Source organism: Chiloscyllium punctatum, chromosome 12, assembly GCF_047496795.1.
Source record: "Chiloscyllium punctatum isolate Juve2018m chromosome 12, sChiPun1.3, whole genome shotgun sequence".
Classification (NCBI taxonomy): domain Eukaryota; kingdom Metazoa; phylum Chordata; class Chondrichthyes; order Orectolobiformes; family Hemiscylliidae; genus Chiloscyllium; species Chiloscyllium punctatum.
The window spans coordinates 31818076-31834801 of record NC_092750.1 but is presented as its reverse complement, the minus strand read 5'-3'; the positions used below and the strand labels follow the sequence as shown (position 1 = coordinate 31834801).

The following is a 16726-nucleotide window of genomic DNA, read 5'->3' as shown; positions in this document are numbered from 1 at the left end:
ATTAAAGCTGACCCAAGCAGTGTTAACAAAGCACATTTTGTGTCAAAGATTGAAAGCTTTACAAACAAAATGGATGTTGACGACTTACTCTTAAACCACAAAAAACAGCCATTGCTAATTTGCAACACAATGTCATCTACAAACATTCAATAAATTAGACATTGTGTGATTATTTTCAGGAGGCTACAAATACACATGAAAAAGCATTGAGTTATTGGACCAACTTCTCAGTTTTGTAGAAAAAGCACAGTTCTCAAGAATGAAGCAACTGACTTTGAAAACTATTTATAAAATTGGCAATTATATGTGGTTACCATGTTTAAGACTACATTCCATTGTATTTGATTATAATACATTTCTACAAGCAAAAACAAGTTTTAGGATTTTGCAATTCTCATTTTTGTTTTGTTTTGGAATTGATACTTAGTGGTGCTCACACATTAAAAATTCATTATCACACAACACATGATAGGTAATAATACAGACACATGTACATGCCACTTGGCCCACCATTGTCTTGGATAATGTTTATGTGCACTCAGAGATGTCGACATAAATGGGGAACACTGTTCTCTAATCCAAGCACCATCGATCAAATGTGAATGATCTTTCATTTCAACATGTTGTACTCCTTGTGCCACAGTTTGCTCATTCAACTCATCCAGTGAAGAAACAATTATATTGGTAGGAATTTAACTGCAGTGCATCTAGTGGGGCAGGGACAGGAGCTAATTGCACTGTTAGCAAATTTAGTGCAGGCTAGAGGACCAGTCCTGACCAAGATGGAGTGAGTGCCCTAGATGTTTAAATACTGGCTCATTGGATTTGTGTAGTGAAAGAATAAGCAGTTATGTAGATAATTCAAAAATGGAGAAAAATAAATGCAAAACTGCTATGGATTCCTAACCAGAAGTGGGGGTTAAACTGCTTTGAATAGCACTGCTGTCTAAAAGTAACTGTATTGCCTTGTGCTCGAGATATACTGGTGCATTTTCTTAATGTGTCCATTTTTAAGAAATGTCTAAACAAACACTTAGTCAAAATTTGACAACTAAAGTTATAAAAGTGTAACAGAACACAAAGACACAGTTTGGTTTGTTTTGAAGTCTGCAAAGGTGTTAAGTTGGCTTGAGAATGCAACCAACTTAAACTGCAGTAATTTTGGCTATTCTGTTCATTGCAGGGACAAAAATCCTCGAATAGGTGATATTCTTCAAAAACTAGCTCCTTTCCTAAAGATGTATGGAGAGTATGTGAAGAATTTTGACCGAGCAATGGACCTGGTGAACTCCTGGACGCAGCGATCATCCCAATTTAAGTCCATCATTCAGGACATTCAAGTGAGAACCCTAATTACATAAGACTATACCTATTTGCTTCTATAATTAGTTATGGCATTTTGAGCGCAGAATGATCGCGATCTACAAAGCAATTCTCAATTTTTCAACCCTATTTACATAGCATATGATATTTTGAACCTGTTCAATATGTGGTTGAGCTGAAAATGTGTTGCTGGAAAAGCGCAGCAAATGTGGTTGAGCCTGATGCCCCTCTCAATTATCATTTCACATCAATTGAAATTAAATGCATGCAGTATAGATCCAGAATGAAATAACATGTGTTACAGATGGAGCTTAATTATTCCATAAAGTTAGATTTTTATAGCTTAAATAGATTGTTTTGTAATTAGTTTTCTTGGCATGATTCCATTGCAAATTTAATGGCAATTGAAAGCCTTTATAATTATAAAATGGTTATATACCTGCTCAAGGGAAATGTAATTGTTTTTGTGTATAGACTGTGCTATTCACAAACTAATAATTTTGTAATTGTAAGTTGTTGAGCTTCAATGGAAATGAGGACTGACATAGGATATGTGCGCAATTCTCACGGCACCAGGGACTCTGGTTCAATTTCAGACTTGGGCAACTGTCTGTGTGGAATCTGCACTTTCTACTCATACCTGCGTGGATTTCCTCCAGATACTCCGGTTTCCTCTCACAGTCCAAAGATGAGCAGGCTAGGTGTATTAACCATGTGAAATGCAGGGTTTCAGGGATAGGTTAACAAGTGAATCTGGGTGAGATGCTCTTCACAGGGTCGATGTGGACTTGGTGGGCTGAATGCCCTGATGCCACACTATAGGGATTCAATGATAGTGATGCTAACAATGATAAGCTTCAAGTACCACAGTGGAATGTTTGCTACAATGCAATTCTGCATCAAGTTCTGAAATTGAATTTTTACTCAAACATTTCACCCCTTGATAAGTGCTACTGGCTGAATTGAGTTCATAATTATTTTAGTGCTGATTAAGGTCCTCTAGAGGAATGGCTATGAAGCGATGTACCACTTGTGGCACAGTGGTAGTGTTCCTAACACTTGACCAAGAGATGCATGTTCAAGTCCCACTTGTTCTAAAGGTGTGTAATAACATCTCTGAACAGGTTGATTAGAAAAATAGCTGTAGTTCTTGGGCATGAAAAACAATTGCTAAGAACATAGGGTGAGTTACCAAGATGTTGCAAAGGAAATAAATACAATGCCCTTACTTTAAGAAATACCAGGCGATGACCATCCCTGACAAAACAAAAACTAAGATATTATAAGAGAAAATTTTGTAGTTGGGAAATCAATTTTGAAAATACAAGCAATATGGATTAACAAGTAAAAATGGTCAGGAGATATATTCTTGAAATAGTGAGCAGGTTGGACTGGTTTATTGGACCAGGTCAGACTCCCTCAGAACCTTTTCAAGAAGGTATCCCAGACCTCAACTGTACTAATTGTTTTAAGCAGATGTAAGCTGGTTAACTCGCTCCGTTTTAAACAAAATGGAGTTTATTTACAGACTGCTGAATAAAACATGAGGAAAAGAGAACAAAATATAGAATAACTTAACCTATCTGAAAACCCAGCAGACTCTATTGCAATTTAACGATGCTGTTCAAATTTCCTTCAACATCCTCATAAACACATGCCTTGGCGAAAAAGGTAAATTCAAACCCAGGGTCTTACAAGAGAGGTGTCAGTGAGAGAATTCGCATGGAACCTCTTTTTGCTCCAGTAGCTGTTTCTCTAGGTCCCCAGCTAAAATTAAACCAAAATACAAAAATCCCTGAAGTGGGAGAACTGGTCACTCACCTTTCATTTTACAATTGTTTTATTTAAAAAAAGCTGAAAGCCTTTTCCCAGATTATTGCCTTAGGCAGTATCTGTTAGCTTTAAAAAAGGTGGCCCATTCCCAGACAAATCGGAACCTCTGCCTTTTACAACCCATCTTGGAAAAAAACAAGGACAATGTAACCTTGTTAAAGGAGCAGCATCATCACACTGGGTCTGGCCCGAACATTTAATAAACTAAATACCATAGCTTAATGGAGAATCATGTTTGTTACTAAACAATGGAATGTGGCATATTGAAGACCACATGGAACGTTAATATTCTCTACTGATACTAACAAATGATTAATTGAATAACCAATTGGCTAAACCAGCATGTTTAGCTGGTGACAGATTCTCAAGATTCCAACTTTCACTCTGTTAGAGAAGCAGAGTGAAATAGTTACCTTTTAGTTCCCAGGAGGAAGGAAGATTTGTGAACATGTGAACATAAAGCTGCTTTTGACAATCTAGTCACTGAACCAGAGGCTCAGAAATGAACAGCAATACTTATCCTCAGCCACTGACTGGTTAAAATGCTCAATATGTCTTCACTGGTGTTACTGGTCACTGCTGTTAATTTATTTGGGATGTATTATTTGATTGCTTTATTTGATCTATTAATATGTTTCATGAATTTAACAGAAGCAAGACGTTTGTGGTAATCTGACATTGCAACACCACATGTTGGAACCAGTACAACGCATTCCACGTTATGAGATGCTTTTAAAGGATTATTTAAAGAAATTGCCTGAGGATTCTGAGGATAGGAACGATGCGAAGAGTAAGAAACAAACCTCTTTCAAATTGAAATAGTTGACTATTCAGCAGATATCAATGGCACATTATTTAGATCTGAAGTTTTTTTACATAACCATGCAGCAAATATAAAGAGCATTCCTGTCATAATAACCATGACTTCCTACTGGGCAGCACATGTTCTTTAGTACTTGTGACACAAAGTAGAAAATGAACAGATTTAAAGAAATGACCACAAGTATAATTTTAGTTGGGTAACTGTGCTTAGCATGTACACAGGATTGACTTTGGAATACTTGCTGACAATGTTCCTTTTCATTAAGGGAGTGGTGTGATAGTGGTAATTTCATTGGACTAGCAAACCAGAGGGCCAGGGCTCATGCTCTGGGGACACAGATTCAAGTTCCACAGCAACAGCTGGTGGAATTTAAAGTCAATTAATACATCTCCTGTAATGGGGAAGCCATTTTTTAAAAAACACGTGGTTCACTGATATCTTTTTGGGAACAAAATCTGTCATCCTCACCTACATGTGACCTCCTGATCCACAACAATGTGGTTGAATTTTAACTGGTTTCTGAAATGTCCGAGCAAGCCACTCAGTTCAAGACCAATTAGGGATGGGCCACAAATCCTAGTACTTGAAGGATAAGGGATAAAGAGGAAAAAATGTAAATCTCTTTTGTATTTCTTTGAGCTGTCTTCTTAGATTCAATTGCCCTGATATGATCTGCATTTCTTTTTCGCATGTTGTATGCTGATCATTTTTAATGTTTATCCAGAAATAATGTTGAGGACAAAGATTGAAAATGAGCAATTGGTACAGAAAATAATCAAAATACTTAAAATGGAAGCAAATATTTTCCTAAATCTCAGAAAATATGTATATAAACCTTATTAATAGGATGAGCTTGTAAAATTGTCAATGTAATTCGGGAAATATGAATTAAAAGATGCAATGAGCCGGATGACTTAATTTTTAATTGCAGCTTTTCTTGCTTTGTCTGTCATCCTACAATTTTTATCTTTGTTAGTGGCTCAGATATGAGACTTTTCACAGTGAATTAGTCTTTGAATGTTCACCACTGAGGCTCATGTTTAAAGTGGCAAGTTGGATGATTTATCCAAGAGTGGCTAATGTTCATTAAATGAGTGAATGCCTTCAGGAAGATTAATTGGATGAGAAGGAGAAATGAAAATAAATTTAAGTTAGTTTTCACAGTGCATGAAGTCAGAGCAGAAACAAGCCATGTGCCCCTGAGAACTCCTTAATTCAATACAATCGCTGCTCATCTTCCACATTATTTTCACTTAACCAATCCCTATATTTTTTAAAATAAATGCCTAAGTAATTTTGTTTTTAAAAATGTAGCTGTTTATATTTGTAAGTATTTATAAATTGTGTATTTTATAGACTGAATATCAATTTTTACATTTCAGAATCATTGGAGCTTATTTCAACAGCGGCCAACCATTCCAATGTGGCAATTCGAAAAATGGTGAGAAAATTGCAGTGCTGCGTTTTACCCCTCCTTTATTGCATTTTGTACTTTGTATTGACAACCAAATGTTTTGTTCCCAATTAGAAATTAATCCTTTGCAAATAAAATAACCTATTTTATATGTCCATATTTGATTTGTTATTGAAAATATTTTGCATTTTATAATCTGTCACCTTGGTCTTTTTAATATAAAGAACAAAATCCGTTTAAGGTAATTTTCATAATAGCTGCTTTCAGTTCTCCTCATTCTTTAAACTGGAGTATTTTCTGAGTTTGTAGTTTTCTTTTTGCAGAAATGTATTAATTGTTGTAATCAATGTGGACACTTAAATTCAGCAGCAAAGAAGCTATGACATCACATTTCCTGTGCACATCTATAAGCATTTCATGTTTTTTGTACTGTGAAATTGAACTATGTGACTGGGACTGTTATTCTGATAACCTGTAAAATCTGGACCTTTGATTGTAGTTCACATTTCACTGCCACAAGCTGAAAATGCAGATACAATTATCTGGAGCTCCAGCCCTTTGGTAGTGGAAAAAGCAATTAGCTGCAAAATTCACAGGCTCAACTGTCTAGCAGACAACATTTTAATTGTCTCTTTACAGTTTTTAGAGACTTACTTCCTTCCCTTTCTCAGATTAATGACTCACTATAGTCAGATATAAGACCAGGAAATGATTGCTATTTCCTGTTGATTGTGGGACATATACTTGGCACACCCTCTATTTTCCTTTAACACTGCAGCACAGTTGCTGATATTCTTACCAATTTGAGGGCTAGTAGATAAAGTTTCATGTAGTAGTCATTTTGTGGAAGGTTAACAAGCACTAATCTTTTCAGGTACTTTGCCATAATATTATAGGTTATTTTGATGAGACAAAGATTATTTTTTGATTAACCTGAAGTATGAAAGAAATTGTTGCACACTTTCAATTTCTGGATTCTGTGCAAGGAAATAAGAAGAATTATTTTTTTCTTATAAGCTAAAATTATATTTTTTTGTGTGCATATGTTGTACAATTTGTGATGGGGGTTTATTAGCTTTAAAATATGCTTTGTGTTCTTCTGAAACAACACCTCCGGCCAATGTTCTCTCTAAGTTGTCAGGCCATGCAGACATGCAGCAACTACTCACTTTCCATTCACACATTGGTCCCTTCATGTTATCACAGGTGCACAAAAACCATTAAAGGGCCTGTGTATTGAAGCAAATTGCCTTCACACTTCAAAAAGAAATTGGAGGGTACATTGTCTACAACTGCAAAAATAAAATAGAGATTTCTTATACCAAGTTAGCTAATGCCTCATAAACTAGATTTTTATAATCACATCTTTGTTTAACTTTTAAAAAATATTTGGGAGACTAATTATATGTATATATTGCCCTCTGCAGGTGTCCTGAAGTAGTGTTTAACCAATTTCCTATTTATTATTTCCTCTCCTGTCTCTGTCACATATAAACCAGAGCATCGGCCAGAATCAAAAGTACGAAATAGCATACTACTCGCGTTGCATCATTTAAAGTGAAAAAGCTAATGTTTGAGGTTGTAGTGCGTTTGTTGGGGACAGTCGGGGATTTAGTCTATACATGCAATGTAACTTCACAATGAGCTAAGCAATGGACTACGATCTGGATGGGAGAGGAAAAGTATGAAAAAACCGAAAGGACTGTGCATGCTGTAACTCGGAAACAAAAACAAATTCCTAGAAAAGCTTAGCAGGTCTAGCATCATCTATGGAGAGAAATCAGTGTTAACATTTTGGTCAAGTGACTCTTCCTCAGTTCTGCTAGATGCTGTCAGACTGACTGAGCTTTTTCATCAATTTCTGTTTTTGTGAAGAAAAGCATGTGGTAATGGAAGGGGAGGCAAAGGAGTAGGGCAGAGTGGAGGGGTGGCAAATGGTCCATGGCAAAGGAAGGAGAACATGAAGTGCAACAAAGCATGATATGACTTTCAAGCACTAGAACGTCTGTCATGACTAACAATACCACTGACCATGCATAAGCATTGCCACAACTTCCTGTTCATTCTCTTAGAAAAGCATACTACAGTGTGTGCTGGAAATCTGAAATTTAAAAAAAAAACTCAATTCAAAAGGGAGCATCTATGGAGAAAGAAGCAGGGTTAATATTTCGGGTTGATGGCCTGGTAGAAGGTCCTGGACCTGAAACCTATTCATTTTCTCTCCACCGAAGCTGCTTGATCTGAGTATTTCCAGCACTTTTCTCTTTTCTTGTTTTATTCCCATTATTTTTCTCAGTCTTATACAATGTTGCACCTAATGAAAGATGGAAATCATAAGCTGCTCTCTATCCCATTGCCAGGCATGATGGTATTGATATAGTTCAGGAATTTCAGTGCACTGATTTGAAGTGCAGTAGTAATTTGAACTGCCTTTCAACAATAAGTGCCCGTAGGACTTACCAACATTCTGCACAGGAACAATTATGAACTGGTTTGTCACTGTCACAGTCTGGGAGGTGTTAATTAGCTGAGCATCTTCATTTTATCATAACTCAAAAGAACAAAAGATGAACTGGGAAATGCAGCAAAATTCAAGCAACCGAGATTTTCAGGAACAAGAATTACTTTGACAATTTTTAAATAGAAGATTGTGTGCTTATTTGCAAGTTTAGTTTTCAGACTTTCACTTTTCACATTATAGACGTTGTTCAAATACCTATATTTGAATCAGTCGGAAATTCATATGGCACCTGATACCAATTTAAGAAAGCTAAGCAGGTCTGGCTCAGAATGGTCACTGGCTCCAAAACATGAGCTCTGATTTCTCTTCTGAGATGCTGCCAGCCCAGCTGAGCTTTTCCAGCAGTTTCTGTTTCTGTTTCTGATTTACAGCATCCGCAATTCTTTTGGTTTTTACCGATTTCAGAGAGTCATTTCAATAATGAGTTTTGGCAGCAGTAGTTATTATTTTAATTAAAGAGATAAATTGAGTTATTAGTTCTGTTCTTGGTGAATAACTTTCATATATTATTTGTGAAGCGTATTAAACAATTAGTTGTTAGTGCAGCCAAGTATAGAAGAATGACAAAGACAAGAATGACAATACATCAGAAACTTTTATTCATTTAGCATATACTGTGGAGATATGCCGCCAGACATTGAGTAATACGCAGGACTAACCTTAAATTCACTATAATCATAGTGAATTTAGATAGATACCAAATTATCTATCTTGCTTGTTAACTGCTGACTGTATAAAATGAATATTTTGAAACCAGGAAAGACGTTTGAAAGTTGAGAGTTAACCCAGGTTGAATGTGATATCAATAAAGCAAAACAGGAACAAATTCCTGAGCCTTGAAAGGAGAAGAGATTAGAATGTATGCAGATCATAACTACAGATTGGTTGTACAATACATGTGAATCAGATTCTGGCGGGATCATAATTATCAATTGCCACTGATTCACAGCATCATAGAATCCCTACAGTGCGGAAACAGGCCCTTCGGCACAAGTCTACACCGACCCTCTGAACAGTAACCCACCTAGACCCATTCCCCCTACCCTATATTTACTCCTGACTAATACACCTAACCTACGCAGCCCTGAACACTATGGACAATTTAGCACAGCCAATTCACCTAACCTGCACATCTTTGGACTGTCGGAGGAAATTGGAACACCCAGAGGAACCCAAGCAGATACTCGGAGAACTTGCAAACTCCACATAGACAGTTACCTGAGGCTGGAATCGAACCTGGGTCCCTGGCGTTGTGAGGCAGCAATGCTAACCATTGTTGAAAGACATTTCAGAGTCCTGCTATCATTCTTGTTGTGGTCATTGGAACAGACCCACAAGCTGTTTATGCTAAATGCATATGTAGGATGTTGAACAATATTTAGCCCAAGACTAATTTAAATGTGAGATATGTTGATGTTACTTGGAAAATTAGAGATAAATTAAACAAAAAGTTGCTAGGAAGCAACTCTGCTGTTGAAACTATTTATTAAAAATCCATGTGGCACAAGTTTTCTGACTTTTTTTGTGGTTTTCAGCAAGAATATTTTTGCATATAAATTTAGGAAGTGTGATGCTTTTCAGAAATATCTTCTTAAGAATTTCCTAAACTTTTATTTTACATTCTACTAAATTGGATGTCAGAAAAACCACCAGGTCTTATGGGGTGGTGTAAGCTGATGATGGACCATCTACCCCAAGATTACCTCACAAATATGGTGCACCACAAAACAGAACAGTTTTACAGGCCCTTTTTAAATTATATTGACACTGACTTGTCGGCAATATTCGTCAGGACTGTGGTATAGCCATGGGAATCTTTATGGGTGTCCATGGGGCCCCGGGAGGAGGAGACTGGAAGGAAAAGAATATGGGTACTGTAGGTGATACTCCCAGGGATGGGAGCCTCAGCAGAGGTGTGATAAGTGAGATAGAATAAAATAGTGAGATATTATTTAATTTAAGTTATTTGAATGTAGTTTAAGCTAATATTTATTTAATATGTTTGTAGTTTAGTTTTAGTTAAGCAGATATGTTTTGGTAGAATAGTGGGTTATTTATTAACAATGGTACTCTGCTCTGGCCTTGTTCTTTGTACTACATTTTTCTTGTTTTGGTGGTGTTATACCTTTTCCTTATATATAAATGTGTGGTAGAAGATTTTAAAAAGCTTTTCAGTAAAGGTATTTATATTAAAAAAAACTTTTATTTTAATTTAGCAGGTTGTTCTGCTATAACACGTGCTTTGTTAACACAAATTTGCTACAATGTGATTGGTGAATTGGGGATACTTTCTATCGTGTGTGTTGGTTATAATGTGACTTCAGCCCCATTGGTTTAAATGGTGCTGCTATTACTTGATTTTCCTATAACATAGGATCGCATGAGAATGGAACTACCATGTTATAGCAAAATTGACTGTACAATAAATGAAAAAATTATCTTCATAACATTCCGTGGCATGAGAACAAAAAATCAACATCTCAAACTCTATTTACTTGCTAGAACTTATGTAAAGATTAAGCATGTCACATGATTGTTTTCTTAAGCAGGATAGAAAATGACATGAGTTAGTTTACCGAACCGTTTGACACATTGACTATCAAGGTATTGAGTACAATATTTTGTACCTATAGGAAAAAATGCACAAACTGTTGGAGGTATATGAAAGGCTTGGAGGTGAAGCAGACATTGTCAATCCTGCCAATGAACTTATAAAAGAAGGCCACATCCAAAAGCTGTCAGCTAAGAATGGGTCAGCTCAAGATCGGTACCTGTTTCTGGTAAGCCAACTAAACCATTCATTTTTATATTTCAACAACCAGTGTCCCTTCACTCAGGGTATCAAGTTCATTAATGAGTTTCTTAACCGCAAGTATACTAATCATTCCTTTGGCAGACCAAGAGAAGTTGGGATATAATTAGACTCTTGACAGTTTGGTGTTTGTTGCAAGCACTGACCTTCCCACCATTGTAAGGTCAGAAATGGGATGTTCGCTGATGGTGACACAATATTGTGCACTATTTGGGCTCTTCAGATACTCCAGCAGCGAGTGCCATATGAAGCAAGAACACTTCTGTTTAGGCTGATGACGGGCAAGTAACATTTGCAACATGCAACAGACAAGCAATACCTATTGTTAGAGCCTTTTTTTTCATCAACTTCGGTTTGGAGCTGAGAGCTGAAGATGACTTTTGGATTGGTGGTAACCACTAATGTTAAAATAAACAGATCAAACAACCTTTTGTTTATTCATGAAAGTTGATAGCAGGTTGGTTCCTCGTCAGATGCTTCATCACTGAAGAAGAGCACTTGGTTTAAAAAGATAGCAGAAGTTGGCTATTAACAAGGTCAGTACCTGGAAATTGGTTTCAGCAAGTCTGGAAAGGACTATATGCATGTGCAGATGGCAGATATTGAATGGTAACTGGAACCTTGTGGAGGAGAAGATCAGTCTACCAGGGAGTGGTTACAGTTTGAATTAAGTTTTTGGACTGTTTTCTAAGTGGAGGAATCTGGCTATTGATACTGCAGCATGTAGATTTGAAAGCATCTTATCTAACGTCCCATGTGCCACTCTTGGAAGTGCAGAGAATAGAAAAATCAACCAACAAGCCATCATTTATGCCTGCCAAAGCATTGTGAAAATTACTTCAGTAATCTGGCCTGTTTTATATTTTCTTTTATTTACCCCTTAACTGTGTTTGTTTTTCTGTCTTTTGTATGAATGGGCCTGAAACGAAGTTTTTAGGTTTAAAATATAGACAAATTAGATGACTGATTTAAACCACTTTGTGATTTAATTTTGCATATCAAAAGTTTTTGAATGATTAGTAAATTGCTGGTTCTTTTAAATAAGCTACAAATCACTGTCAAGAATTGATTATTGCAAAGTCTGGGATTGGTTATTCAAGACGTTTGGTTAGAAACCACTGGGGTCAATTTTGAAGGTTTTAATTTTACTGTGTTATGAATATAGAGGTAGAAAGGCTGATTTGATTCAGTTGTCTGAATCCCTCGCTGAAAACTCTATCCACTATTCTGTGAGGTACAAGTGAGTAATGTGATGGAATACTCCTTGACTGATGCAGCTCCAACAACACTCCAAGAAACTAAACACAGTCCAGTTGATTGGTATGCCATCCACTCTCTTCAACATTCATTCCCTTCACCACCAATGCATAGAAGCAGTATTGTTTACCCCATTTTTAAGATGCACTGTAGCAACTCACCCAGCATCTCCAAAACCTATTACCCCTACCACCTGTAAGGAATAGAGCAGAAGATACATGGGGACACCATCACATACAATTTCCCCTATAAGCTCCAAATCATCCTGACTTGGAACTATATTGCAGTTTCTTCACTGTTGCTGAGAAAATGTTCTGGAACCCATTTCCTAACAATACCATGTAATTCCTTCCCTGCCCAGGGGTAGATTACCGAGGCTCAAAAAGGCAACTCTGTATCACCTTATTGAGCTGATTAGGTTTGCCCACATCCCATAAATTATTTAAAAATGAAATTTGCTCAGCTGAAACAGAGACTAAAATAAGAGGAGGCAGAAGGCTTTGTATTATCAAGTTTCAAACCTGACTTTGTTTTCCTATTTTCCTCTTTCATCTGTAACCATTGGATTGTCGGCAAATAGTGCCATACTGAAATGGGAATGGGACTTAAGTCCACATCCTCATGACTTAGAAGTGAGTATTAATTCAAGGAAAATGCCAAAAGAGACTTAAGACCATGCGTTGCACTAAATGAATGGTTTAGTGACTTCGACAATACATTGTCATTTGAAAAATTGTGAAAGGCATTTCAAATGAATATACGTAAAATACTTCACTAATATCTTGTGTAATTTTGTACTTTTGAATTGGGAAGACTAGCTTGTGTTCTGTCATTGACTTTGTGAAGGCAAGGCTGAATATCTGGATACTTGAATTACTGACCCCTCGATTGTGTTTATTAGTAGAATTGACATAAACTTTGTCCATAGCATAATAGTTTTATATGTGTACTGATTATTCTTCAACTATGCTTTTTGCCAAAATACAGACAATATTTTGATCAGTCTACTACGAGCAGCATATGTTCACATTTTTGGTACTCTGTGTAGTACAACCTGAATACGATGGATGGATACAATTCTAAATTCAATATTTTTACCTTTAGTTCAACAATATGGTTCTTTACTGTGTACCAAAGCTTCGACTGATGGGGCAGAAATTCAGTGTGAGAGAAAGGATTGACATTGCTGGCATGCAGGTTTGAGTCATTTATTAGTTCAATAATTTTTTTTGTGAATGAAATTTTGTTTTACAACATTTGGAGAAAAATACAACTCTGTTCCTCAGGTCCAGGAAATTACAAAGTCGAATGTGACTCATACATTTACAATAATAGGAAAACAACGCTCCTTAGAACTTCAGACCAGGTAGGTGAAATATTTTAAATCATCATTATGATTATTTAACAAATTCCATTCATTTTAGTTAAATGTTATAATCGATCAAAAATATTCCCGAAAAGGTTAATGCTTGTTTGATACTTGAATGTTTTATATGAAGCATAAAGTTCAGTGCTGCTAATCAGTATAATTAATCCTCAAAAATATTATATTTTTAAGGACTGAGGAAGAAAGGAAAGATTGGTTTCAGGTTTGTCACTTGCTGTAAAACACTTTGCTTTTAATTCTAGACAATTCTACAGTTATGTTTGACTGTCTTATGAAACTATGGTGATTTTTATTAGGTTATCCAGGCTACAATTGAAAAGCACAAGCAAAACAGTGAAACATTCAACAAGGCTTTTAATAGTTCATTTTCAAGAGATGAAGAGTATCCTCCAGATTCCCCTGTAAGTAGAAATAATTTTGAAGTACATGATACTTGAGTACATTTTAGACAGCTAAACCTATATAAAGTATTCTTTAGTGAACAAGTTAGAGCATTGGGAGACTGGAAAAATCAACTTCCTTCTTTTTTCCCCTAAAATTTTTGATCTCAATAACAGATGAACAATGCAAACAGTATATTGCATCCACAACTGTAAACATTGGCCACATCTTGCTGTGCACTACTAGTTATGAGTTTCACACCTGGGATCTTGACAGAACCTTGACATAAATGTTGATTGAGCAATAGCAATGGATACAGTGATTTTTTCTTTAAATAAGAAAAGGAGAGCAGATTTCTTATAGGGTCTTGTGGTAGGGGTGGTCTTCAGAGTCAGAAAGCCTAGAGTCAAGTCCCACTTGTCCAGGAGATAGGTCATAACATACCTTTACAAGTTAATTTAAAAATAGCAATAAGAGCTACGTTCTTAACTTTGGTAATTTAGTGGTGGTTTATAAAAAAAAACTGAAAAAGAGCTGAGTTCTTTTAGGGATGCTGTGGTGTAATGGTAGTGTCCCTATCTCTGGCCCAGAAGGTCAGAGTATAGTATGTCTGCACAAGTTGATTTGGAAGTAAAAAGCCTGTGTTCTTCCCCAGTGCGATATTGATTTCTGGATCAGAAAGGATCCAGAAAAGGAAGGTGAAAACTTACACTTGTAATATGCTATTGTAATTACAGAATTCTGGATCTGAACTTCATGAACAATTCTGAAGAATGGTCACTGAACCCAAAATATTGACTCGATTTCTCTCCACTGGTGCTATTAGACCTGCTGAATTTCTCCAACAATTTCCACTGTTTTTCTCGTGACAAATCAATAATTTCATCTCTGCCAGTGCCTCTTTAAGGAACTACTCCTTATGGCATGTTTTTTTAACATATTTAAGAATAATTTTAAATATTAAATTGAAAGGATTGTTCTTACATAGAGCACCATCTTGCAGGTTTATGTCTGTTCCTTTCCCTAAACAACAGCACAGTTGCACTACACTAATCATGTTGCAGCCTTGAAATTAATCTTTGGAGTTAAAGATCACTCAACTTTGATTACCGCAAACAAACTTCTTGCCAGTCCTTAAGAATTTAATTGAATCAGTTGAAGTTCACATTCCATCTCTTCCCCTTCTTCAGACACTGATTCTTTTGTTTTAGTTATTTTGTATTTGTATATCTGGATACATCACAGCATGGTATGTCTACTGCTCTTCCCAAGACCAGAAGAAACTGCAGAGAGTCTGGAACACAGCCTAGTCCATCTCCCAAACCAGCCTTCCATTCATTGACTCCATCTATACTTCCTGCTGCCTCAGGAGAGCAACAAACATAATCAAAGACCCTTCCCACCCTGGTTATATTCTCTCTTTCACCTTCAAAGTTTGAATGTATGAGCAAACAGCTTACACACTGTTATCAGACTTTAGAACGGACCTCTCAAATGTAATCAACTAGCTGAAAGTGAAGACTGCAGATGCTGGAGATCAGAGTCAAAAAGTGTGGCACTGGAAGAGTGCAGCAGGTCAGACGGCATCGGGGGAGTAGGAGCAGCTCCTCAGATGCTGCCTGACCAACTGTGCTTTTCCAGCGCCACACTTTTTGACACTCAAATGTAATGTTTGGCTCTCTCGCTCTTGCGCTCTCTCTCGCTCTTGCGCTCTCTCTCGCTCTTGCGCTCGCTCGCTCGCGCTCGGTCTCTCTCTCTCTGTCATGCTCTTGCTCTCTCTCTCTATCTATCTTCTCTGTACCTGTAAAGCTGTATTCTGTTCTGCTACCCTGATGCACTCTGTTGGATACAATCTGCCTGTAGAACACACAAAACACTGTATCTTGGCACATATGACAAAAATAAATCAAACTCAAACATCACTTCCCCTTTTACCGTACCATTCATGGAGCAAGGAGAAAAACTGTGGGAGGAGTCACTGAGAAGATGCTGCATGCACTGATGCAAGTGGTGGATCTTGAACCTTTGTAGAAGGTAGTGCAATAACAGAGTTAGTGAATATGAGATAGCTGAGAGAAGATGGCAGCTCTTACCCTCACAGAGGGCAGAACTTCTTTCTGCAATGTTGAGCACTCCTTCAGACCCTGGACACTAGAGTGTTCCCGAGGCAACTTCGGACCAGGCTAGCAAGGTCTGGCAGTTCTAAGGAAAGAACTGTCCTCCTCCTCTCCATTACTGTCCATTAGGATCTGTAGATCCCTGTATGCAAATAGGGTCAGCCAATCTACCTCTAGGCATTTCTTCCCACACTGCTACTGTGAAGAGCTATTTCTGACAAGGCAGTGTGTTGACCTGGTGCTGGGATATAGATATGCAGCCAGCAGTGGGAAACCCAGAAGGTCCTAACCACTTCAGCTAATGGTGAGTGTAAGAGTTGCTCTGTGGGATTGTGATACATACTTCATGAGGTGAGCTGCATAAAATTGCATCAGAAAATATGCTAGAGCTTGTGCAGAGAAACCTTTTATAAACTTCCTACAATTGACACTTAAGGTTGACATTTCCCAAAAATCACTTTTTTTTGGTAAAAGAAAAATTGCCTCCATATCAGATACTGCAACATAGAATCCATCTGCTTGGTACAGTGACTACCCCTCAAAGATGTAATCTATATCTGCAGTGCCATGAAATTAACTGTGATTAATTGCAACAACATCTTGTACTTATGGGATGCATCTAGTATACTTCAAAATGTGCATGATTTACATTTCTTTCAAAAAATTACTGCAAAACGAATTATGATAACCAGTCCTTCACTCCTTCCCATCAATGCCTTTTATGACTCGGTATAACAATTCTGAATAATGCTCATGTGAAAACAGTATGTGAGATTTTTTGATGTTTTCTAATTTTTGTACAATTCTTAAAGGATGGACTATTCTGGTACATTTTTTTTTAAAATGACTGTTCTCCTC

At 36.9% G+C, this 16726-nt stretch overlaps 1 protein-coding gene across 3 annotated transcripts in view; it reads left to right on the top strand.

Annotated features, from left to right (window-relative positions):
• The window catches only part of LOC140483756 (FYVE, RhoGEF and PH domain-containing protein 3-like), a 221266-nt gene that overhangs the window by 174434 nt on the left and 30106 nt on the right, over positions 1-16726 (top strand). For all 3 annotated transcript variants that reach the window (XM_072582280.1, XM_072582278.1, XM_072582279.1), the window contains exons 7-14: positions 1184-1340; positions 3808-3946; positions 5362-5420; positions 10548-10694; positions 13088-13180; positions 13270-13349; positions 13542-13572; positions 13667-13771. In XM_072582280.1, coding sequence (XP_072438381.1) covers positions 1184-1340; positions 3808-3946; positions 5362-5420; positions 10548-10694; positions 13088-13180; positions 13270-13349; positions 13542-13572; positions 13667-13771 — 811 coding nt within the window. The remainder of the gene's footprint in view (positions 1-1183; positions 1341-3807; positions 3947-5361; positions 5421-10547; positions 10695-13087; positions 13181-13269; positions 13350-13541; positions 13573-13666; positions 13772-16726) is intronic.